At 39.3% G+C, this 26,939-nt stretch overlaps 3 protein-coding genes and 1 long non-coding RNA gene across 13 annotated transcripts; 1 reads left to right on the top strand and 3 right to left on the bottom strand.

Annotated features, from left to right (window-relative positions):
* Positions 1-348: 348 nt before the first annotated feature.
* Positions 349-3,038, bottom strand: LOC127971270 (protocadherin gamma-C3-like). The gene has a single exon (XM_052574165.1). The coding sequence runs from the start codon at positions 2,731-2,733 to the stop codon at positions 349-351; it is 2,385 nt and encodes a 794-aa protein (XP_052430125.1). The 5' UTR covers positions 2,734-3,038.
* Positions 3,039-5,090: 2,052 nt separating this feature from the next.
* LOC127971269 (protocadherin gamma-A11-like) lies at positions 5,091-7,584 on the bottom strand. Its single transcript, XM_052574164.1, has one exon. It carries the CDS (start codon positions 7,554-7,556, stop codon positions 5,091-5,093), a length of 2,466 nt encoding a protein of 821 aa, XP_052430124.1. The 5' UTR covers positions 7,557-7,584.
* A 2,031-nt stretch (positions 7,585-9,615) lies between these two features.
* Positions 9,616-26,844, bottom strand: LOC127971216 (protocadherin alpha-C2-like). Of its 10 annotated transcripts, none has more exons than XM_052574117.1 (4): positions 25,468-26,842; positions 21,289-22,539; positions 13,550-13,585; positions 9,616-12,217 (listed from the first exon to the last, which is right to left on the bottom strand). In XM_052574117.1, exons 1-3 carry the CDS (start codon positions 26,620-26,622, stop codon positions 13,574-13,576), a joined length of 2,418 nt encoding a protein of 805 aa, XP_052430077.1. In that variant the 5' UTR covers positions 26,623-26,842; the 3' UTR covers positions 9,616-12,217; positions 13,550-13,573. The 10 variants fall into 10 exon arrangements, with proteins under 10 accessions (XP_052430077.1, XP_052430076.1, XP_052430071.1 ...); XM_052574116.1 differs by lacking the exon at positions 21,289-22,539 and adding an exon at positions 18,129-19,379 and having other exon boundaries at positions 25,468-26,831; XM_052574111.1 differs by lacking the exon at positions 13,550-13,585 and having other exon boundaries at positions 25,468-26,844.
* Positions 16,762-23,114, top strand: LOC127971244 (uncharacterized). Its single transcript, XR_008156775.1, has 2 exons — positions 16,762-16,902; positions 22,942-23,114. It is a non-coding gene; the product is annotated as an uncharacterized LOC127971244 (long non-coding RNA).
* Positions 26,845-26,939: the final 95 nt, after the last annotated feature.

Here is a 26,939-nt window from a genome sequence, read left to right as displayed (position 1 = left end):
ATAATAATAATAAATAAATAAAAAACATACATTAGCTCTCCAGCACATTGTGTATCAGATTCAATCATCTCATGCAAAAAAAAAAAAAAATATCGCCAGCTCTTAAATATTTCCAATAGTTATCCTGGGTCCAATTAACATATAGGATCATGTTTGATGTGACACAGAGCTCGATACTGAATCCAACAAGATTATTATAATTTCCTTAATACAGCATTAATGGTTTGAAGAAAAAATAGTTTATTCGTCTACATGGATTCGTACAGCAAAGAACAATACGTCACAAATCTACTTTAGAACCAGCCCAAACCACACCATATACAAAAGACAGTTTAAAATCACACAGGGCTAAAATAACGAATAAACCATTCTTACCTCTCCAGAATCTCTCCTCCTACGATCTGGGATCACTAGAGTATTTCCATTACTGCCTGGGACTATAGTAGAGCCGATACTCATTCTGGGTCCAACTAACATGTACCGTTTGTCTCCAGATCTGTACTGGATGCTGTGACACAGAGTCCCGTCGTAATTTGTATCCTGTAAATACTTGGACGAACAGTCTGTCGATTTAGAGCACTGCAATGCAAGCAACACGATGATGCTGATAACAAAAAGCACCGAAACCGAGCCCAAAGTGATCATCAAATAAAATGTCATGTTGTTTTCCTCCTCGTCTTTTACTGTGTTTTTCACATCAGAAGCTGCAAAAGCCTCTTTGGGCTCCACAACTTTGACAATCACAGTCGCTGTTGCTGAGAGAGAAACGTTCCCATTGTCTTTGACCAGTATGATCAGTTTATGCTGGGCCTCGTCTGTTTCTGTGAATGAGCGAAGGGTCCTTATCTGTCCTGTGTAGCGGTCCAAACCAAAGAGACTGTGGTCACTAACTTCCTGCAGTGAAAATAATAACCAGCCATTGTATCCTATATCTGCGTCATAGGCTCTGACTTTAGTCACCAAATGACCTGTGTTGACATTACAGGGAATCTCTTCCACACCCTCAGCAGAACCGTTAGCGCTGACTGGATATAAGATCACTGGAACATTGTCGTTCTGATCCAGAATAAACACGTTCACTGTCACGTTACTGCTCAGAGACGGAGATCCAGAGTCTGTAGCGAGCGCGTAAAATCGAAAGGTTTTGACAGTCTCAAAATCAAAACTTGTAAGTGCATAAATTGCTCCCGTCTCAGAATTAATATTTAGAAAAGATGTCATGTCTCTTTGTGTCCCATTTCCTTTAATAATCTGATATGAAATCACAGAGTTTTCATTTAGGTCTTTGTCAAAAGCACTCAGCGTGAGAATGGGCGCGCCTGCAGCGTTGTTTTCAATCACATATAATTCAATTGGATTTAGGCTGAATTCAGGCGGGTTGTCATTAACATCTGACACCTGCACGCTCAGAGTTTTATATGAGGACAGAGGAGGTTGACCCAAGTCTCTCGCTGTTATTGTAATCTCATAATGTGAAACAGTTTCACGGTCCAGGTTCCCTTTAGTCACTAACGAGTACATGTTTTCCTGAACTGATTGTTTTAATTCAAATGGAACATTTTCTGAGAGAGAGCACACAACTTTCCCATTAACACCAGTGTCTCTGTCAGTAACACTAATGAGTGAGATTACAGTGCCAGGCTTGGAGTCTTCAGGCACCATTTTCGACAGTGACGTCACTTCAATCTCTGGTTTATTATCGTTTGTGTCAAATATTTTTACAACAACTCTGCAGTCTGTTGTCATAGGGGGCTGGCCTTTATCAGATGCTTGAACATCAAGTTTGTAAATAGATTTCTCCTCAAAATCTACATCGCCTTTAACACGAATGTCACCACTCAGTTTATCCAAACTAAATAACTCATAAACCTTTGGGTTCTGATCGCTGCCAAACGCGTAGGTGACCTCTCCATTTGAAGCATAATCTGCATCACTTGCTTGAACCTGAATTACTAGTGTTCCAATTTGTATATTTTCCTTTAAATTTGCAGAATACATATCTTGGCTAAAAACAGGTCTGTTGTCATTTATGTCCAGGACGTTAATTGTAATATTTAGTGTCCCTGATTTTTGAGGATTCCCTCCATCTACAGCCGTTAAAACTAAATTATATTCGTCATTGATCTCGCGGTCAAGTGATTTTTGTAAAACTAAAAATGGCAGTTTGTCTTCTCCCTGATTTTTGACTTCTAGATCAAAGTGTTCATTCTGAGTTAATTTGTAAATACGAACAGAATTTACCCCTGCATCCGGGTCATGGGCGGCCTTAAGCTGAAAACGCGTCCCTTGAGCAGTCGATTCTGAAATCTCCAGTCGTTTCTCGTGTTCAGTAAAACTGGGCGAATTGTCATTTACATCGGTTACTTCCACTGCAATATAATGTATTTCAAGAGGATTTTCTACAACTATCTTCAGATTTATCACACATGCGCTATAACTATCACACAGAGACTCTCGGTCGATTTTCTTATGAACGTGCAAGACGCCGTTCTGATTTACCTGAAAAATATCGTCACTGGACCCAGATACAATACGGAACCGCCTGGCCGACAAAGAACCGACATCAAGGCCCAAATCCTTTGCAATATTCCCAACAACGGTTCCATCTTTTACCTCCTCTCGAACAGTGTATCTTATCTGAGCAGAAACATGCTCTTCGAAACACAGCAGAAAAGAGAAACACAAAGCGATCCTCCAGCTCTCCCACCTGCGCTTTTGTCCTTCGTGTTCCATTATGATTCAAACGCTTATCAGAAAACAAATTATAATCCCCCTTGTGATTTCTTCATGAGTGAATTCTCCGAGATGCCATAAAATGTTGAATATTTCTTTGTAAAACAAATTCACCATAATCCACACAGACAACAAGGTTGTATGTTGTATGTTTCAACAACGCAGAATTGCGCTTTTGGTGGAAAGGAGCAACTGTGTGACGTCTCGAAGAGGAGGGACATTTTAAAAAGGTTTCCTTGTATAATACTGACACCTTGAGTCTAACTGCGAATATAGACGATAATAAAGAGTTTCAGTAATAGGAAACATGAAAACCATGTCAACCAACAAACACTCACTAGTTTCTCTGATGGGTCTCTATCTCTCTATCTCTCTCTCTGTGTGTGTGTGTGTGTGTATAGATGGTTGTGTTCAATACCTTTTTTTAACCCATCGGTGCCCAATTTTTTTCTGAATGATTTCATGCATATAGTCATGTCAATAGTGTCCTATATGAACATGTTCTGCATTTATTTTCCCCAGGTTTTAGTTTATTTTCTTGAAAATCATATTTAAATGTGCGGCAATTATAGTTGCCGATGGGCAAATAAATAAATGAAAATAAATAGAATTAAGAAAATATTACATCTATATATAATAAAAAAAGGTATACCTGAAAGAAAATTAGGCATTTTTTAGACCAATAGTACTCAGTGGCTAACTGTAATAGGTGATTTCATATCATAATGTAAATTCATTACTTGTTTGAATTTCAGCATTACAAATGAATCATAAGCTACTTGTCATAAAATGAATTAGGGTACTTGACAAATTAGAATGAAACGCATCGAAAATGGATAAAGGGGCCTCAATATTTTGCCCCTTACTAGACATAATTTCATAAAAGGGTGAAAAACATCAACATCAATTAATCCCATGTGTTAGCTCATTATGTTTCCATTCTTGCTTTTGTGTGACTGACTGAAGTTAGTAAACTGCTGCTGTCATCCCCCATGGCAAAAACAGAAACAAAAGAGGGGCAGTAGAGCTGTGGAAAGATTGCTCTCTCGTCTCCACCTTTTGACAGATTTGTTCTACTGTACAGTAGAGATGTCAGTTAAAGGGTTAAGTTATGTTTTAGGTGGGATATTATGAAAGGAAAAAGCACTAAACAAGACCAATAACCTTGATTTATTAACCTGTTAACACAGTATACACCATTTCCCCATGACATGCAAGTTATTTGCCCACTGGCAACTATAGTTTCCTCTTGGACATTTGACTAAGTTCACAAAAAACTATAGATCTCCTGGAAGATTTGTTTTGTTTGGATGATTCTAAAGACCTTCATGATTATATTGATATATATATCAACAATAAAAACGTATTAGTAATATGAAAAATAAATTTCTTTGGGAGTGTTTGCCCTTAGCCATGCTTCCTGGAAGTAGGGATAGAAAGTTGACAGCCTCATGTGACAGGATGGAAGTGGATACCTTATTATTATTATTTTATTTTATTTTTTCTTGAAATCCTTTATTTGGTTGTTTATTTGCATGTCATTGAGAAATATAACATGGATAACATCTAGAAAAATACTTACAAAAGGAAAATGACAATTATAAACTGCGGCAACTATAGTTGCCAGTGGGCTTATCGAGCCACTATGATTGAGATTGAGAGAACTTTATGAGATAATTAATGTTTCTTTGTTTGTTACCAAATATTGAAATGTCACTTTCTTTGAAACTTGTCATTTTAATTTGGTACATTTGTGTTTTACTTCAATCTGTTGAAACTCTTACATTGCATCATAGTCATTATTGGCCAAAGATAGTTGTCTATTTGGCTATTCACAACAATGGATAAAGGTATTTGCACAATGTATGTTTTCTACTGATGTGACTTTAAATAATGATGTCAGTGGTTTGTGCTAAGTAGATGTTTTTTTTCTTACAACAGTAGCATACAACAGATGCTAAATAATATATATATATATATATATATATATATATATATATATATATATATATATTATTATTTTTTTTTTTTTTTAAATGATCATGTTATCAACTGGAACTGATCAATTTGTTACTAAACTCATATGTACATTCATTTAAATGAACCACAAATTATTATCAGAATTATTGTCACACACTTTAGTCAGTGTCACGTATTTTATTACCTTCTGGTTTTAGAAGTGACCGAATTGGTCACTTTTTATCAGAAGTTTGCGTTTAGCTTTTTATCCACCTTAATTTCAGCACCACGGACAGCTCTTCGACAAGGACACACCAGGGCTAGTCAACTCCTGATCTGCATAGTTTACTTCCAAGACCTGTTCATAATTTTTAAATAGCATTGAATACTTTGATTATCTAGATCAGGTGTGTTTGATTAGGGTTGGAACTAATTCTACAGGACACCAGCCCTGGAATACACACACGTGCAATCTTATAAAGATAACTGTTATTATTGAAGATGCATCTTACCTCTCCAGAATCTCTCCTCCTGCGATCTGGGATCACTAGAGTATTTCCATTACTGCCTGGGACTATAGTAGAGCCGATACTCATTCTGGGTCCAACTAACATGTACCGTTTCTCTCCAGATCTGTACTGGATGCTGTGACACAGAGTCCCGTCGTAATTTGTATCCTGTAAATACTTGGATGAATAGTCTGTCGATTTAGAGCACTGCATTACAGTCAACACGATGATGCTGATGACAAAAAGCACTGAAACCGAGCCCAAAGTGATCATCAAGTACAATGTCACATTGTTTTCCTCCTCGTCTTTTACTGTGTTTTTCACATCAGAAGCTGCAAAAGCCTCTTTGGGCTCCACAACTTTGACAATCACAGTCGCTGTTGCTGAGAGAGAAACGTTCCCATTGTCTTTGACCAGTATGATCAGTTTATGCTGGGCCTCGTCTGTTTCTGTGAATGAGCGAAGGGTCCTTATCTGTCCTGTGTAGCGGTCCAACCCAAAGAGACTGTGGTCACTAACTTCCTGCAGTGAAAATAATAACCAGCCGTTGTATCCTATATCTGCGTCATAGGCTCTGACTTTAGTGACCAAATGACCTGTGTTCACATTACGGGGAATCTCTTCCACACCCTCAGCAGAACCGTTAGCGCTGACTGGATATAAGATCACTGGAACATTGTCGTTCTGATCCAGAATAAACACGTTCACTGTCACGTTACTGCTCAGAGACGGAGATCCAGAGTCTGTAGCGAGAACATGGAACTGAAACTTTTTAGTAGTTTCAAAATCAAAGCTCTTCAAAGAGTAAACGGCACCATTCGCCTCATTAATACTCAGGAAAGATGTCATTGTTTGGTCTGAATTCATTCGATCAATTGAATACGATACACGTGCGTTTTCACCCTCATCTATATCAACTGCACTTAATGAGAAGACAGCAATTCCTGGTTTGTTGTTTTCAACCACGTAGAATGTATATGGGCTTTGAGCAAATGTAGGGGTGTTGTCGTTAACATCAGTTACATCGACGTGAATGGATCTTGTTGATGTTAACGACGGAGTTCCTAAATCTTTAGCTGTTAAAGTGATATCATATGACGATTTTGATTCTTTGTCAATGTATTCTTTAGTCACCAAAGAATAAAAGTTTCCATCAGGCGACGGCTTGAGGTCAAAAGGTATATCCTTAGGCAGAGAGCAAACTATCTTTCCGTTAATACCTGAATCCAGGTCTGTAACTCCCATCAAAGCTACGACAGTCCCAGGAGGCGCATCCTCGGGAATGTGGCTGGATACTGAAGTGACGTCAATCTCAGGTCTGTTGTCGTTGACATCCTCAACATTTACAAACACATTACACTGTGTAGACAAAGAGACGGCTCCCTTATCCGCAGCCAGTATCTTTAGCTCATAAACCTGCCTTTCCTCAAAATTTAGCCCACCTTTAATCTTTAATTCCCCCGTCAAACTATCTAAATCAAAAACCTCGGATGCCCCGTTCCTGAACTTGTTCCGTAAAGAGTATTCAATATCTCCGTTTAGTCCTTCATCTAAATCTGAAGCATTGACGCGGAGCAGAAATGTACCTTCGGGTGCATTTTCTTTCACAGTCACTGTGTATTTTTGTTTATCACAGACGGGAGTATTATCATTAACGTCTGACACAATGATTGTAATATTTACAGTAGCTGATTTCTGTGGCTTGCCACCGTCTGTCGCAGTTAATATTAGATCATGTCTTGCGCTTTTCTCTCTGTCAAGTGTTTTTTGTAAAATAAGGACAGGTATCTTACCTTCGTCTCCCATGTCTTCCGTTTCTAAACGAAAATAAAGATTTTGGCTCAGTTTATATGATTGCAAATTATTTGAGCCTATATCCGGGTCGTGCGCTGTTTCTAATTGAAATCGTGCCCCTATCATTGCAGATTCAAGTATTTCCAATTTATAGTTTTCGTCCAAAAAGCTCGGTGGATTATCATTGACGTCGATAATGTCAACTGATACCTGGTGCATTTCGAGTGGATTTTCTATCACTGCTTTCAGATGAATGAGACAGGGGTTGGTTTTAGCGCACAGCTCTTCTCTGTCTATCCGCTGGTTCACAAACAAAGCGCAGTCTTTATGATTTACCCGAAAGAGCTCTTGCTTTGTCCCAGCAACGATACGCAAATTCCTGTTTTCCAATAAAATCGGTTCAAATCCTAAATCCTTTGCGATGTTCCCTACAATGACTCCGGTTTTCGATTCTTCTTGAATGGAATAGTTTATCTGGGCAGCATTTCTTCCGGATATATACAGCAGGCACATCAGATAAATCATTTTGCTCACCCATACTATTTTATTTTCGCTCGCCATGTTTTCTCTGAACCCCGCTAAAAATAGTTTTAGCAAATGCGGCCGACTCATCTATGCTATTGCAAATTACAGTTTAATAGACATATCTAAAATCCTCCTGGTTGCTCATTGTTCAAAGCCATAGTCATGTCTGACAAGACAGCCCACGATGTAAATCTGCTGAACACGACTGTCAGAGATGATTGGTATTGTAGCGCCACTCACAGCGACTTTGTAGAACTGCATCATTTCTTTCACAGTGCATCTTATTGTGATGTTATTGTGGACCAAAAAAGAAAAAAAGATATTGTTATTATTATAAATAATATTATACCATTTACAATTATACAGTTTATAATTATGCAAGTAAGGCATCACAACACCCATTGCACTACTATACTAAAAGAGAATGGAATATCTCATTAGATAATAAATAAATAAATATATACATACATACATAATGTAAAAAAAAATGTTGTAAAAAATATCCCTTTCTTGAAATATGCGTTTAAATAATGATTTATCATGTTTTAAGAGAACTAACTAGAATTAATAAGGAAGTGGTCTGGTGTCTAACTGCATGGTGAGCAGTGACACCTTGTGGTTGAGTTACACAAATCACGTGACATACTCGGCCCCACCAGCCTCATTTGTTCTGCTCTCCCTCTCATCACAGCTGCTTACGTATGAGCTTTCCCATATCTGCACAAACCTCATTCCAGACAGAGGCACCAGGGGGCAGAGCGAAGTGACTCACATCTAAGGCTCTTTTTTTATTTTTATTTTTATACAGACGTTTTTTGTGGTAGTAGAGATCAAAATACACATCAATCACACATGTTCTCATTTCATACAAAGGCGATCAGATTTTTATACATTTCTTTGTTTACAGTGTGTGTGTGTTTGACATAGACTGCCCGGATCTGGCGAGCTGAGCCTCTTCTCTGTGCATCAAATTACAGGCTGCAGCATCATGCACCTCCTCCCTGCCCCCAGTCCGTTACCGTGGCGACGGACATTTGGATAGACGTGTCGCTGTCCGTGGTGCTGAACAATGCGGTCCCCAGAGGAAAGCGTTAAAAAAGGGAGGGGTTTGGGAGGATATAAGGAAGATCAAGTAAATGAATCGCTCATGAAAGAAATCTCACTGAAAACATTGCTATTTATTGACTGACTGACTGATTAAATGAGTGACTGAACATATTTACATTTTTTATCAATCCATACAAAATGCTTTTCTCCTGTGTTCTGTGTCCTGTCTTCCTCCATCTGTCTTTTATTCGGTCGCTATAGAGACAGGCTCCAGTTGCCTAGAAACCAGCAGTCAGCTGGATTTCTCAGATTGAGGCCTTTTTCCTCTGCAGTGTTTCAGTAAAGCATGGTTGTTTTGATGGTGACGTAGTTAGCTGAACTGTGCTTTAGAGAAGGCCTATACAGGGATGTTTGTTTGTGTGTGTGTGTGTGTGTCGGGACCTTTATGATAAAATGCTGAGGACAAGCGTGTAGGACGAATCAAAAGTGTGTGTGTGCGTGTGTGTGTCTGCTGCAGCAGTTTTTAATAGTGCTGCAGTCTCTCTCTGTGCTGTTAGGCAAGATGAGAGAAATCTGGGTCAGGAGGAAAAGCAAAGAGCAGTTGCTTTTTTTTTTCTGTTTGTTCTGACCCATATCACAGAACCAAAACCAGGCGGTAAGCCAGCCAGGGAAGTGGTTAATGCTTTATTAACATTTGTTAGAATTAACAGAAAGAGAGAGAAAAAAGGTTTGTAATGAAAATACATGTGTAGTTGTATAGTGAGTGTTACATCTAAATGAAAATGCAGATATGAAATGTGGTCTACCTGATTTTTTCAATGCATTACATCTTCTGCAGTGATGACCTCATCTTTACCCACCCAAACAAAAGCATGCTCTCCTACCACCCCACGCAGATGAGAATCATGCAAAGAAAGAAGATTAATATTGGTCACTTTTACTGATCTGATCACTGATGATCAGAAGGTAGATAAGTCATAATCATAAACACTGTGTCTTTCTCTTCCCTGTTTAAAAGTTAATCATAAAAATATACTGTACAAACAACTTCTTTTAATTTTATTTATTTATTTTACTCCAGTGCGTGTATTCAATTGGGATACAGGTTGATTGCTACTTACATACTGAGAAGTCATTTAAAAGCTGAAATCATATTACAAATGCAATGTCCCATCAAGTTATGTACTTCTGAAATACACAGAAAATTACAGAAATCACAATTTTTTTTAACTCAGTTTTTATCTATTGTAAACATGAAATACAAATACATCAGTAGATACTCATGAGCAAAGAGGGTCTGGTAGTTTCTCTGAGGCACATCATGTATGTGTTCAGTTTTAAGTAGGCAGCTGGTCTGCTTTAGAGCACAAATGCTGGTAGAAAATGAATTAGAAAAACATTTGCTTGTCTGTATAAAGATTAATTGGACAGCAGGGGAAAGAAAAATAAACATGGACTACAGGGCAGTGCTGTATATAGGTAGTCCATTTTTATATCACAAAATTTTGTGATAAATTAATTAGACACTTTTCTGTGCAGAGAGAGATGAGTGACATACTTACAGCTGCTCATACTGACAGATATACTATTCCTTAATATTTTATCATTTTACTAAAATGTATCTTTCTTTCCCTCTGATTGTCTCACATAATGTTATCTTACAACACTGGTCATGTCTGAGCATCAGCCAATCCTCTGAGACAACTAAGCCTTAAAATGATTACTTCCTGTTTAAAATACCACACGTAAACATCCAGCATTTGTTTCTCTAAAACAGAAAATCAAATTAGAACTGGGCAGATGTATTTTGTAATTCAGCATTGCTTTGACAAAACACACATACTGTGCATTACAGAGCGAGCCAGTCACTGAACTGACCCCGTGACACCTTGACCTTTTGACCTGCCTGGGAAAACTGCCATACCCTCAGGAAGTTAGGAATAAATGACACCCCAGAAAGGCTGGAAACTATCAGAAAAACAACAATACCATATTGTTCACTGAAATAAAATATTGATGTCCATATATTGCACAACTGACATAGCCAGCAAATACAAAACATCAGCAATAAAAAAAAAACAATATGAAAGTTTATATTAATGCATGAATATTAATACATAATATTAACACCAGGAATTGAAAATAAACATGTTAAAAATAAAGGGAATAAATAATATTTGGCTAGTGCACTTCAATGCACAAAGCAATGTATTTTCATTTTTTCCCCAAAGCATTTCCATAAATATTAAACACATTTCATAATACTGGATAATTATACGGTTGATAAGTAAACATTAGCAACTTTTCTTGTTTTAAAGCAAATAAAACCCATCACCACCTTGAGTGCTCTTTACATTAGCCTTATTTCAAAGATTTAATGAAGTCTGATGGTTGATGCAAGTCTTTACCTCTGAAATATTGTGGTCTTTTTATAAAGGACAGAATGAAGGAACTCACTGTTTAACAGTCTCTATTAGAAGTCAGTGGGGTTTTATCGGAGACAGAAATCTTAGGCATCGGGAGAGGCTACTGAATCTCCTAAACTCATCTTAGAAACCTCTGTGACCTTCAGATATCTGAATCTGCACTATGACATCACTGTGCTGTGTTTGCGTTTGTGCATTCATGAATGTCACCAGACACCACAGAGGAAGCAGTCATGGTGATTTTACAGCCTCCACTATACTCTATCATATTAAGAGAGATCATAACTACAATGATACTCTACACTTTCTGAGTCAGATCAGTCCTTAGATTCAGCTTAAATTCTTTACATACTGAAATGTAAAAATACTGACACAAACAGCAATACGGACATAATACAACACTACACTACATTGCTGTGACCTCTTCTGAATACACTGGATAATACTAGCATTATTCTGATAGAAGTCTTTATGAGTTCCAAGAAAACACATAAGAAAGGCTTTATACATCCATTGCAGGTAAAGAGAAGCTTTCAGTGTCCAAATTCAGTCTAGCATAAGCTCCAAACTCCATCTTTTAACTTGACTGAATCATTTAATCCTCTTTGTGCTTGGTTACTATAATTCACATTGCAAAAAAAAAAAAAAAAAAAAAAAAAAAAAAACATTTGTCATTAGTATCTACTGATTAAGATTTTTTTTTTTTTTTTTTTTTTTTTTTGCAATTCAGTGTCCACACAAGTTTATATGAGAATATTTTGTTAATAGTTTCTCTCCCCAATGTCTTTACCAGTTCCTAAATATAACGAAGATAGCGTGTAACTCTAAGCATGCAAACACAAGCATACTGTTTTTGCAGAACAGTTTCTTTGATAAAGACATAAGCTGTGCTGTTTGAAGATATGCATGTGTGTGTGTGTGTGTGTGTCCTCACAGATCCAGTCCAAGTCCAATCTTGAGCGTTCAGATTTAAGAGTATCTCTTAATATCAGAAGCAAAAGATCTTCGTCAATCCTCTGGTCAGTCCTGGGCAAACTCTCCGAACATTGATGTGAAGATGTAGACATCGTTCAGGGTTGATTTCATCTCTGCAAGATGGTGCAGGGGAATATGATGGATACAGGTGGACAGACATGCAGGCTGATGGAAAGGTTTCAATACTCTGCTCTGGCAAAATGGTTGGGAGGATCCTCAAGTGGAGCTGCTGCTGGTGGTGGTGGAAGCCTGTCAATGAGAAAGAGAAATTGGACGTAAGAGGCTAGACTTCAGAAATTACTCACTTAGTGAGAGGCCAGAACCTGAACACATCTCATGCAACCAAGGCCTGTCACTTAAAGGCTTCAGGCAAAACAGAAGGTGGAACCTTGGTTTGATTGACAGGTGATGGGGGGGGTGGGTTGATCAATGAGAACCATGCTCAGATATCAGGTGAGGGTGGTTGGGGTGATGGAAGGGAAGTGAGCTGAAAACTGTGTGGTTGTAATTAGTTTCGCATCACTCTGATTCATTGGTGAAGAGAATTCAACAGAACCGGTATGTGCAATTGGAATCCACCAGTCAATTCACCAACCATTCAAACACACAAGTAGACAAACCATCCAACAAACAGGCTGAGGAGCTCATAATGATGTTTAGTAGATGAACAGACAGTACATATATCATTAAAAACCAGATCATGCACTAGAGCCATATTTCCTAAAAATAATCTTCCTAATCAGTGTTGTAAGGAACATTATTCTGCCATTTACAAACCCATCTATCATTTCAAAACTTTGACTTTGACAAAAAGAAAACAAATGTCATAGATGCTTCTTTTTTTTCAAACTATGAAAGTGAATGAAATCAGACACCATAAAGAACATTTAAAGATAAGAATCACTTGGTTTTTAACAATTTGGGGGAGATTTGATAGCCTCCATTCCTTGTCACTTCCATTGTAGAGAAAAAGAGCAGCAAGAAAATTTTCCCACAAATCAAAGAAAATCATCTGAGTTTGGAAAGACATGAGGGTGAGTAAATAATCACGTTTTACTTCTGTATGAACTTTCTTTAACTGAATGCATTTTGGCAGGAAAAAAAATTATATGAACAACACTTTCACCCCCAGCCACTGTCAATCAAACCACAGAGAATCAGTTATTATTAGCATTTCTGCTGGTCACAGGTGTCTATAAAAGGTGGGGTTTATGATGCTGAATAACAGAATTTCCTAATTGAGTTCCACAAGTTGGAAAATAATAAATAAAGACCGCAAAGTTTAAATCTAGCAGCATTTACATCTAAAAAGCTCAGAAGACCAGGTGAAATGTCAAACTGAGTGTTGATGTTGACCAGTTGAACCATTTATCTGCATCTAAACTGAACGAAACTTATTTGAATTCAGTTGTATAAATTGGCTCCTTGGCTCCTCCTACAACAGGACAAGGCAAACTCCACTGACAAAAAACACCAACCACAAAGAGAAACACACAGTCACATATATTTCAGTAAAGGTCAATGGGCCCTGGGACCAGGCGCTCCAGAAATCGAGAGAATGGTGTAGTCAGGACTGCATACCTCCAGCGGGAAAGGGGACCTCGTTCATTTTGAGTACTTTAAAACGGAAACAAAAACAGAGACATACATTTCAATATTTCGCTTTCAGCACAATCATTTTCATGAATTTCATGAATCTCACTGAACACATTTCTGTCATCAAAACCAGAATTCACATTAATCTTTACTTATTACAGTAATACCAGTCTAAGCTTGCTTTTGTTTTGTTTTTTTTAGATCTACAGTGCACCAAAAAAAAATTAATCAAGAAAAGAAAAGAAAGATCAAATTTTCTTTTGTCCTCATTTAAACATTGTTGTCTGAGACAGGGACTCCAGGTAACCTGTGACAAAATGTGAAAAAATGTTAATGCATATCAAAGGAAGCAAAACAAATAACATTTTACAATTCACTAAGAAGCACTAAGAATGAGAGAATGAAAGGAGAGACAAATTAAAATACATTATTTACATGAAAAAAGGCTGCACAAAAAAGGGAAAAGTTAAAGACTCTCTCATTCTGTCTTTGAATGACTTACCTGTCCGTCAGGTAACACTCTCTAACAGAAAAGAACAAGTTAAACAAATGCAAAAGAAAAGAAAAAAAATCATGATCATACAAATAAATAAAGCTAAATAAATAGCAAGTGCCTAATCAAATTCAAGTGTATCATGTTCAGTAAATTAAACGATAATTATCTATATTCACTCCATTTACGGAAAATAAATCAAAACGAAAATAAAAAGTTATATGTTGCTTGACCTCACACGTGTTAATGCAAGGGATTTATGCCAATGCTAAGAAACACAGTGGACCCAAATGTTTTTGGATATTTAAGCCACAAAACTTGACAAAGGGTTTTTTTTTAAGGGTAAAAATGCACAAAGTCTCCTGTAAGGGGAACGTTGTGTGTATGTCTGTCTGTGTGTGTGTGTGTGTGTGTGTGTGTGAGCTTGTTTATGTGGTTAATGAAGACACAAATTTGTGGAATATGAGAGACAAAGAGATTTTAGCACAAATTTATCACAACATGGTCTTATGAACATCAGAACTGCACGTGAAGTAGCAACAGCAGGTCAGAAAAGTAGGTCATCCAGTTCTGAGAGAGAAGCAACACATCACGCAACATGCTTGCACAAATTTACATTTCATACACGCACAGGCAATCTCTTTCACTGTGGCAGCTGGCTCAGCTGGAGGGAAGCTGAGAGTATATGTACAACAGGTAAGATATATGAGGCTATAGAATTGTAGATTTAGATCAAGCACAGCAAAAAGACACAAACATTTTCAAGAAGGCAATGTTCACTTCTGTAATTCTGTCTGAACAAATATAAAAGTAGGCCTATATATAAAAGTGTATGTGAACTTTTAAGAAAAGAAAATGAAGTGTAACTGACTGTAAAAAAAAAAAAAGAAGAACAGTACTGGAATGAGTCCAGACGAAAGAGGAAAGCGAAAGAGAAAAAAAAGCACATATACAAACTCTTAAGTTCAAGAGAAGATGTGCTAAGAACCACTGAAAACACTCCCTTTTGAACTTTAGCATAACTTCACAAGATGGGAAAATATATAATATAACGTAAATGTGCACTTGAAAGGCACAAGATAAAGATAAGCATCTCAGAGAGAATAGTCTGGGCTTAAAAGCTGTAAAGTCAAACTGCATACACTGTCGTATGGCTTATTTGAAGAACCAATTCACCTGTTGACAAGCCTACCTGTAGAGTAGAAGCAGCTGAGTCGCTGGTCTCGGTCAGTCCTGTGCTCCTCGGTAAACTGGACACGACATATCTCGCTCCCTTTGGCACAGGCTGTCTGACCACCAGCTTTCCTTTCCTGGTCTCTGCTAGAAATAAACTGTACCAGTAGGCATCGTTGGAGACCAGAGTGGAATCCGCGATGGTCGAGTTCCTCTCGCTGATCACACTGTTCCTGCACGGAGGAGCCGCTTTGCTGGGCTTCGTTTTCTGACACTTCAGCACGATGGTGACCAAAATAGTGATGAGTAAAAGAAATGAAACGGAGCCCAGTCCGATCACCAGATACAGGTTTAAATCGGAGAAGATGTCATATCCCAAAGGCACCTCAGTCATGTCAGCATAGGTTTTAAGGGCGGTCTCCACCGTGGACAGTTTGATGGTGACTGTAGCAGAGAGCGCGGGCTCTCCGTTGTCCTTGGCGATCACAACCAGCTGCTGGTGGCGCGAGTCTCTGTAACTGAACATCCTCATGGTCCGGATCTCTCCGTTATATTGATCCAAGCTGAATAATGTGGCGTCAGTGTTGTGGAGAAACTGGTACGTGATTCGAGAGTTGTGCACTGAATCAGAGTCTATGGCGATGACTTTGGCTATCAGAGTCCCTTTATCGGTGGATCTCGGGATCTTTTCCTCCACCACCGAGCCGTGCGCGCGCCATGGAGACACTATAAGCGGCGTGTTGTCGTTCTGATCCATGATAATAATGTGAACGGTCACGTTACTGCTGAGCGGAGGAACACCAGAGTCTCTGGCCTCGATGTGGAAAAGAAACTCCTTCTCTATCTCATAGTCAAACGTCTTTAGCGCGTAAAGATTGCCGTTCTCTGGGTTAATGGAGAACAGCATGGACATGGAGGTGTTCACTATTTCCTTCTCTATGATAAAGTAAACTAGATACTGATTTTCATGGAGATCTGGGTCTATAGCAGTTAAAGAGCTCAGTAAAGCTCCAGGCGCGTTATTCTCCATAACAGGTATCGTGTAGAAGGTCTGCGGGAACTGAGGAACATTGTCGTTAATGTCCAGCAGCTCTAAAGTTATAGTTTCATTATCAGATAACGGCGGGTTGCCCCTGTCAGTCACGGTAATAGTGATGTCATATTCCGGAACCTTTTCACGGTCTAACGGTTCTGAAACTAATAATTCATAATAATTATCAGACGATTCTTTGAGCGCAAAAGGTAAATCATCAGAAATATGAATATCTACCTGCCCATTTTCTCCTGAGTCTTTATCACTCACACTAACAACTGCAATTACTGTATTTACAGCTATATCCTCTTTTACTGGACTTGTGAATGATTTTATAGAAATTTCAGGATGATTGTCATTCATATCTGTGATTAAAATCTTTACTTTACATTTCCCAGAGAGACTATTAGCTCCTTTATCTGTTGCTATTATTTCCATATCATAGATCCGGAAATCCTCATAATTAATCATCTCTTTCACTCTGATATCACCATTGTCAGGATTCAGACTGAATGCCTGTTGTGTTTTCTCTGATGTATACAAACTATAAGAGTAAATTATATCTGAATTGGACCCTTCATCTCTATCTGTCGCGTTTAATTTCACGACAAGGCTTCCAATCGGTGCATTTTCTGTCAGGTTTATAGTATAATTGTCTTTATCGAATTGAGGGGCGTTGTCATTAGTGTCCAGAACGCGCACAATAATACTAGCAGTGCCAGAGCGCGCGGGGACTCCTCCATCCACAGCAGTGAGTATCAGATTATGAACGGCCTGCTCCTCGCGATCTAATGCTTTTTTCAATATTAAATCAGCAAATTTTGAACCATCCCTCCCTGTCTGTATTTCAATATCAAAGTTTGCACTCTCACTCAAATAATAACTTTTAATGGAATTTGAACCAATATCAGGGTCAACCGCATTACTTAGAGAAAACCTCTCGCCAACAGCAGTAGATTCAGAGACGTCCAAATTAATCGTATCCCTACGGAAGTAAGGCGCATTGTCGTTAATGTCCATTATTTCCAATTCAATGTTAAATATACGAACAGGGTTCTCAAGAATGACTTCCATTTTTAAATAACAAACTGTTTTTGATATGCAAAGGTACTCTCTGTCAATGCGCTCCAAAATAAACAGATCTCCGCTGTCTTTGTTCACATCCAGGTACTTCTTACTTGCAAGGATATCTAACCTGATTTTTCGTCTTTCTAACGTTTGCACATCGATTCCTAAATCTGCAGCCAAATTCGCAACCACAGAGCCTACCTCCATCTCCTCAGGAATAGAATAATGGGTGACAGATGACGCCGTGTAAACCAGCGCTGAAAGCAGAAGTAATGTTGCGACGTACTTCATCACTGTAGGCTGCGCATCCATTCTGTCTGCTCAGCTTTGTCGTCTTTGCGAGCCCAAAAAACAGCTGTCCTTAACAATGATGATCGCAAATGCAATGCATTCAGCAGATTACAATATTGGTTTAGTATCAGCCTGCGTTATACAGAAGTGTCACAGTGCAAGTCAATGCAGAAAGCCAGCAGAGAGGCACTCGTATCCCCACGCTTTTACAAAGACTCGCTGGTGAGCATGAACTGTCATGGCGACTACAAAATAAATAAATAAATGTAAATCCTCGTTTTTGTTGGGGCACAGCGACCCGTTGCGTATGTTTTGAAGAATTACCAGAAATATATAAAATAAATTCAAAATAACATTCGTAACAAATTTTCATGATCAGAGCGGAAATGTGTCAATTAAAAAATATGAGAACACAATCAAAATGAAATAACAGATCACTACGTTATTTTAAATAAATACTGAACTTAAAATTTGAATGTAGGCTGTTTTTATGCAAATTAAGTTACCTGTAGAGTAGAAGCAGCTGAGTCGCTGGTCTCGGTCAGTCCTGTGCTCCTCGGTAAACTGGACACGACATATCTCGCTCCCTTTGGCACAGGCTGTCTGACCACCAGCTTTCCTTTCCTGGTCTCTGCTAGAAATAAACTGTACCAGTAGGCATCGTTGGAGACCAGAGTGGAATCCGCGATGGTCGAGTTCCTCTCACTGATCACACTGTTCCTGCACGGAGGAGCCGCTTTGCTGGGCTTCGTTTTCTGACACTTGAGCACGATGGTGACCAAAATAGTGATGAGTAAAAGAAATGAAACGGAGCCCAGTCCGATCACCAGATACAGGTTTAAATCGGAGAAGATGTCATATCCCAAAGGCACCTCAGTCATGTCAGCATAGGTTTTAAGGGCGGTCTCCACCGTGGACAGTTTGATGGTGACTGTAGCAGAGAGCGCGGGCTCTCCGTTGTCCTTGGCGATCACAACCAGCTGCTGGTGGCGCGAGTCTCTGTAACTGAACATCCTCATGGTCCGGATCTCTCCGTTATATTGATCCAAGCTGAATAATGTGGCGTCAGTGTTGTGGAGAAACTGGTACGTGATTCGAGAGTTGTGCACTGAATCAGAGTCTATGGCGATGACTTTGGCTATCAGAGTCCCTTTATCGGTGGATCTCGGGATCTTTTCCTCCACCACCGAGCCGTGCGCGCGCCATGGAGACACTATAAGCGGCGTGTTGTCGTTCTGATCCATGATAATAATGTGAACGGTCACGTTACTGCTGAGCGGAGGAACACCAGAGTCTCTGGCCTCGATGTGGAAAAGAAACTCTTTCTCTATCTCATAGTCAAACGTCTTTAGTGCGTAAAGATTGCCGTTCTCTGGGTTAATGGAGAACAGCATGGACATGGAGGTGTTCACTATTTCCTTCTCTATGATAAAGTAAACTAGATACTGATTTTCATGGAGATCTGGGTCTATAGCAGTTAAAGAGCTCAGTAAAGCTCCAGGCGCGTTATTCTCCATAACAGGTATCGTGTAGAAGGTCTGCGGGAACTGAGGAACATTGTCGTTAATGTCCAGCAGCTCTAAAGTTATAGTTTCATTATCAGATAACGGCGGGTTGCCCCTGTCAGTCACGGTAATAGTGATGTCATATTCTGGAACCTTTTCACGGTCTAACGGTTCTGAAACTAATAATTCATAATAATTATCAGACGATTCTTTGAGCGCAAAAGGTAAATCATCAGAAATATGAATATCTACCTGTCCATTTTCTCCTGAGTCTTTATCACTCACACTAACAACTGCAATTACTGTATTTACAGCTATATCCTCTTTTACTGGACTTGTGAATGATTTTATAGAAATTTCAGGATGATTGTCATTCATATCTGTGACTAAAATATTTACTTTACATTTCCCAGAGAGACTATTAGCTCCTTTATCTGTTGCTATAATTTCCATATCATAGATCCTGAAATCCTCATAATTAATCATTTCTTTCACTCTGATTTCTCCATCTTCAGGATTCAGACTGAATGTTTGCTGTGTTTTTTCTGAAGTATACAGACTAAAGGAGTAAATTATATCTGAATTGGACCCTTCATCTCTATCTGTCGCGTTTAATTTTACGACAAGGCTTCCAATCGGTGCGTTTTCTGTTAGATTTATAGTATAACTGTCTTCATCGAATTGAGGGGCGTTGTCATTAGTGTCAAGAACGCGCACAATAATACTAGCAGTGCCAGAGCGCGCGGGGACTCCTCCATCCACAGCAGTGAGTATCAGATTATGTGAAGCTTGTTTTTCTCTGTCTAATGACTTTTTCAGTATCAAATCAGCAAACTTAGATCCGTCTCGTCCAGTCTGAATCTCAATGCTAAAATGGTCGCTTTCACTGAGATAGTATGCCTTTACGGAATTTGAACCTGTATCAGGATCCACAGCATTAGTGAGGGAAAATCTCTCTCCTATTGCTGTTGCCTCTGAAATATCTAAATGCATTGTGTCTCGTCGGAAACGTGGCGCATTATCATTTATGTCCATTATTTCAAGTTCAATATTAAACATTCGAATAGGATTCTCTAATGTGGCATCCACTTTCAGCAAACAAGTCGTGACCGATTTAATTGGGCATAAATTCTCTCTATCAATCCTTTCTAAAATGTACAGCTCCCCAGTATCTTTGTTAACGTCAAGATATTTTTTATTTGCGACGACATCCAAACGTACTTTACGTTTACTAAGGCTTTTCAAATCCAGTCCCAAATCAGACACCAAATTTGCAACCACAGTCCCTTCGTCCATCTCCTCTGGAATTGTGTAGTGAGTAACGGCAGATGCTGTCTGAAATACAGCCGCAAGGAATACAAAGATCGAGACGTACCTTAACCAAAGCCTTGCTTTCGGTTCCATTGTTTTGATTTCCTTATGTTGCACACAGAAAGAGGGTCCAAAGATTTCCAAAACGTGGATTTGTTTCAAGAAAATAATTCGCGCAATGACATGCAAGGAAATGCAACTGGATCATTAAATGAAAGTGCGAATAGTCCAGCCAGAAAGAAAGACTGCAGTGTTGCCCACAAATGAAAATCAGCAATGGCGACGACGACGGCAGTATGTCTAGAAAAGTATTTTCTTGGTGTACAGCGACTCTATGCGCGCAGGAGCGAGGAGTGCAGTGTAGAGAGACAATAGAAATGTGTAACATTAGAAAAGTGTTTTAAAATATTTCACGTTGGTTAAGGTATGAACTAAAAACTTTAAAATAAAATAAGATTAAAATTTGAATACCTATAATAAAGCGTTTTGTATATGCAAACAAAATGACAATTGCAACTCGGGTAATTAAAAAAACAGTTTGCGAGTATAAATGGTTTATGTCACAGGTAATTAACGCAAGCAACAAGTCTCCCAACTGAACGCGACAAAAGTTTAGAATTTAAATGCAGCTGAATTATCTGAATAACAAATAACTGCATTGGAATGCGTTAGACTGAAGCATAATATTACTTTTCTCCTGAGAGGATTTATTGACAAATACAAGCAAAGTTGAACCTAAAATATATACTTCACCAGGAAAAAAAGATCAATAGATTTGTTTCGACTTTTTTATTATTATTATTATTATTATTATTATTATTATTATTATTCACTATGTGTCAGTGCTTACCTGTAGAGTAGAAGCAGCTGAGTCGCTGGTCTCGGTCAGTCCTGTGCTCCTCGGTAAACTGGACACGACATATCTCGCTCCCTTTGGCACAGGCTGTCTGACCACCAGCTTTCCTTTCCTGGTCTCTGCTAGAAATAAACTGTACCAGTAGGCATCGTTGGAGACCAGAGTGGAATCCGCGATGGTCGAGTTCCTCTCGCTGATCACACTGTTCCTGCACGGAGGAGCCGCTTTGCTGGGCTTCGTTTTCTGACACTTCAGCACGATGGTGACCAATATAGTGATGAGTAAAAGAAATGAAACGGAGCCCAGTCCGATCACCAGATACAGGTTTAAATCGGAGAAGATGTCATATCCCAAAGGCACCTCAGTCATGTCAGCATAGGTTTTAAGGGCGGTCTCCACCGTGGACAGTTTGATGGTGACTGTAGCAGAGAGCGCGGGCTCTCCGTTGTCCTTGGCGATCACAACCAGCTGCTGGTGGCGCGAGTCTCTGTAACTGAACATCCTCATGGTCCGGATCTCTCCGTTATATTGATCCAAGCTGAATAATGTGGCGTCAGTGTTGTGGAGAAACTGGTACGTGATTCGAGAGTTGTGCACTGAATCAGAGTCTATGGCGATGACTTTGGCTATCAGAGTCCCTTTATCGGTGGATCTCGGGATCTTTTCCTCCACCACCGAGCCGTGCGCGCGCCATGGAGACACTATAAGCGGCGTGTTGTCGTTCTGATCCATGATAATAATGTGAACGGTCACGTTACTGCTGAGCGGAGGAACACCAGAGTCTCTGGCCTCGATGTGGAAAAGAAACTCCTTCTCTATCTCATAGTCAAACGTTTTTAGTGCGTAAAGATTGCCGTTCTCGGGGTTAATGGAGAACAGCATGGACATGGAGGTGTTCACTATTTCCTTCTCTATGATAAAGTAAACTAGATACTGATTTTCATGGAGATCTGGGTCTATAGCAGTTAAAGAGCTCAGTAAAGCTCCAGGCGCGTTATTCTCCATAACAGGTATCGTGTAGAAGGTCTGCGGGAACTGAGGAACATTGTCGTTAATGTCCAGCAGCTCTAAAGTTATAGTTTCATTATCAGATAACGGCGGGTTGCCCCTGTCAGTAACGGTAATAGTGATGTCATATTCTGGAACCTTTTCACGGTCTAACGGTTCTGAAACTAATAATTCATAATAATTATCAGACGATTCTTTGAGCGCAAAAGGTAAATCATCAGAAATATGAATATCTATCTGTCCATTTTCTCCTGAGTCTTTATCACTCACACTAACAACTGCAATTACTGAATTTACAGCTATATCCTCTTTTACTGGACTTGTGAAGGATTTCAGAGAAATTTCAGGATGATTGTCATTCATATCTGTGATTAAAATCTTTACTTTACATTTCCCAGAGAGACTATTAGCTCCTTTATCTGTAGCTATTATTTCCATATCATAGATCCGGAAATCCTCATAATTAATCATCTCTTTCACTCTGATTTCACCATTGTCAGGATTCAGACTGAATGCCTGTTGTGTTTTCTCTGATGTATACAAACTATATGAGTAAATTATATCTGAATTGGACCCTTCATCTGTATCTGTCGCGTTTAATTTCACGACAAGGCTTCCAATTGGTGCGTTTTCTGTTAGGTTTATAGTATAACTGTCTTCATCGAATTGAGGGGCGTTGTCATTAGTGTCCAGAACGCGCACAATAATACTAGCAGTGCCAGAGCGCGCGGGGACTCCTCCATCCACAGCAGTGAGTATCAGATTATGTGAATTTTGTTTTTCTCTGTCTAAAGGCCTTTTCAGAATTAAATCAGCAAATTTTGACCCATCCCTTCCTGTTTGTATTTCAATGTCAAAATATTCGCTCTCACTCAAATAATAGGTTTTGATCGAATTTTGTCCAATATCAGGATCCACCGCATTACTGAGCGAGAACCTCTCCCCCGCTGCTGTAGATTCTGATATGTCCAAACGGATCGTATCCCTCCAAAATTTGGGAGCGTTATCATTGATATCTGTAATTTCAATTTCAATATTAAACATTCGAACCGGATTCTCGAGTATCACTTCCATTTTGATAAAACACGTCGCTGTTTTAACACTGCAGAGATATTCTCTGTCCATCTTTTCTAAAATAAAGAGCTCTCCTGTTTGTTTGTTGACATCCAGATATTTTTTACTAGATCTAATATCGAGTCGCATTTGTCGGCTGCTCAGTGTTTTCACATCCAGTCCCAAATCGGATGCCAAATTCGCGACAACAGAGCGTTCCTCCATTTCTTCTGGGATGGAATAGTGTGTAACAGCGGACGCTGTGTCCAAAATACCGGAGAAAAGAAGAAGGAACGTTACATACCTCCACAACTGTGATTTTACGCGTCCCTCCATTCTGCAACTTTCAAGATATTTATATTCCTTGCGATCATGAAATTGGCTGAGAATCGAATACCACACAGAGCGAAGCTCTTGTCATGGCGCGCTCTTTGTGCGCTTTCCCCGTATGGAAATATGTCAGGGGGAATTTGATTATGAACAAAAGCGTTTTCTTAGAGAACAGCGACGCTCAGTGAGTTTATTACGAACATACAAAATAAGAAAGAAACAGCCTTTCTTACAATACGTTTTTTTCCCGCGTTATTTTAACGTTATAATTATTTTTCCTGTTTTAATGGACGTAAAGACAATATGCTATAATAGATAAAGAGCCTCAAAATATAAAACAAAAATACTGATAATAAGAAATAAAATAAAAATAAAAACTATTAAAATATAAAAAGGAAAAATGTATCTTGTATGTTCTCAGTCAGATAAACTGCAGCATGACTGAACCACGTCTAATTTAACATCCTGAAAATAAATTGTGCGTGAACCGTCATGAAAATCTCTCTTAGATTATTGAACGGATTATTTTACCTGTAGAGTAGAAGCAGCTGAGTCGCTGGTCTCGGTCAGTCCTGTGCTCCTCGGTAAACTGGACACGACATATCTCGCTCCCTTTGGCACAGGCTGTCTGACCACCAGCTTTCCTTTCCTGGTCTCTGCTAGAAATAAACTGTACCAGTAGGCATCGTTGGAGACCAGAGTGGAATCCGCGATGGTCGAGTTCCTCTCACTGATCACACTGTTCCTGCACGGAGGAGCCGCTTTGCTGGGCTTCGTTTTCTGACACTTCAGCACGATGGTGACCAAAATAGTGATGAGTAAAAGAAATGAAACGGAGCCCAGTCCGATCACCAGATACAGGTTTAAATCGGAGAAGATGTCATATCCCAAAGGCACCTCAGTCATGTCAGCATAGGTTTTAAGGGCGGTCTCCACCGTGGACAGTTTGATGGTGACTGTAGCAGAGAGCGCGGGCTCTCCGTTGTCCTTGGCGATCACAACCAGCTGCTGGTGGCGCGAGTCTCTGTAACTGAACATCCTCATGGTCCGGATCTCTCCGTTATATTGATCCAAGCTGAATAATGTGGCGTCAGTGTTGTGGAGAAACTGGTACGTGATTCGAGAGTTGTGCACTGAATCAGAGTCTATGGCGATGACTTTGGCTATCAGAGTCCCTTTATCGGTGGATCTCGGGATCTTTTCCTCCACCACCGAGCCGTGCGCGCGCCATGGAGACACTATAAGCGGCGTGTTGTCGTTCTGATCCATGATAATAATGTGAACGGTCACGTTACTGCTGAGCGGAAGAACACCAGAGTCTCTGGCCTCGATGTGGAAAAGAAACTCCTTCTCTATCTCATAGTCAAACGTCTTTAGTGCGTAAAGATTGCCGTTCTCTGGGTTAATGGAGAACAGCATGGACATGGAGGTGTTCACTATTTCCTTCTCTATGATAAAGTAAACTAGATACTGATTTTCATGGAGATCTGGGTCTATAGCAGTTAAAGAGCTCAGTAAAGCTCCAGGCGCGTTATTCTCCATAACAGGTATCGTGTAGAAGGTCTGCGGGAACTGAGGAACATTGTCGTTAATGTCCAGCAGCTCTAAAGTTATAGTTTCATTATCAGATAACGGCGGGTTTCCCCTGTCAGTCACGGTAATAGTGATGTCATATTCCGGAACCTTTTCACGGTCTAACGGTTCTGAAACTAATAATTCATAATAATTATCAGACGATTCTTTGAGCGCAAAAGGTAAATCATCAGAAATATGAATATCTACCTGCCCATTTTCTCCTGAGTCTTTATCACTCACACTAACAACTGCAATTACTGTATTTACAGCTATATCCTCTTTTACTGGACTTGTGAATGATTTTATAGAAATTTCAGGATGATTGTCATTCATATCCGTGACTAAAATCTTAACTTTACACTTTCCAGAGAGACTATTAGATCCTTTATCTGTTGCTATAATTTCCATATCATAGATCCTGAAATCCTCATAATTAATCATCTCTTTTACTCTAATTTCTCCACTGTCAGGATTCAGACTGAATGTCTGCTGCGTTTTCTCTGAAGTGTACAGACTATATGAATAAAGTATATCTGAATTTGAGCCCTCGTCTTTATCTGTCGCGTTTAATTTCACGACAAGGCTTCCAGTTGGCGCGTTTTCTGTTAGGTTTATAGTATAATTGTCTTTATCGAATTGAGGGGCGTTGTCATTAGTGTCCAGAACGCGCACAATAATACTAGCAGTGCCAGAGCGCGCGGGGACTCCTCCATCCACAGCAGTGAGTATCAGATTATGAACGGCCTGCTCCTCACGGTCCAAAGCTTTCGTCAAAATTAAATCAGCAAATTTCGATCCATCTCTTCCTGTCTGTATTTCGATGCTGAAATGACCACTATCACTTAAGTAATATGATTTCACAGAATTGCTTCCAAAATCTGGATCAAAAGCATTGTTCAAAGAAAACCTCTCCCCAGCTGAAGTAGACTCTGATATATCCAAGTGCATTGTGTCTCTCCTAAAATGCGGTGCATTATCATTGATATCAATTATTTCTATTTCGATATTAAACATTCGAACTGGGTTTTCTATTGTAGCATCTAGTTTCAAAAAGCAGGTTAATTTGGAATTGCAGATGTGTTCTCTGTCTATCTTCTGTACGACATACAGCTCTCCGGTTTCTTTGTTAATGTCAAGATATTTTTTAGATGCGATCGTGTCCAAACGCATCTTCCGTCTGTTTAACGTTTGCACATCCAATCCGAGATCAGCTGCCAGATTTGCAACCACGGATCCTTCCTCCATTTCCTCAGGTATAGAATAGTGAGTTACTGTAGACACATGCTTTAAGGATTCGGAGAGAATAAGACACATCCAAACGTACCTTAAAATCTGGTTCGGGGCTCTCACAAAGGAATCCATAGCTTGTGAGCTCGGTGTAGACCTACTATTCCGGGTTCAAAACGTAACCTGTCTTTAAAACTGACTTAGAACTGTTAAGTAAATAGAAATAATGAAGTGTTCAACCTTAAAAGAAAGAACGGATTGTATAGCGATCGATGTCTGCAGCGTTGTCTGTACAATAAACAGTCATGGCGACGATGGGTGTTATATATTGTAGTCAGAAATGTTTTAAAGGTGAACAGCGACTCTCTGCGCACAAAGGAGAGGGATGCACATTAATGCGCACAGGAACGAATTGCATCCAAGAAGAAAGAATAATCTATATTTTAAAAGTG

This window comes from Carassius gibelio, chromosome B14 (assembly GCF_023724105.1).
Source record: "Carassius gibelio isolate Cgi1373 ecotype wild population from Czech Republic chromosome B14, carGib1.2-hapl.c, whole genome shotgun sequence".
In the NCBI taxonomy this organism is placed as follows: Eukaryota; Metazoa; Chordata; class Actinopteri; order Cypriniformes; family Cyprinidae; genus Carassius; species Carassius gibelio.
Note: the sequence above shows the minus strand (reverse complement) of the source record. Positions and strands in the feature narration are given on the sequence as shown.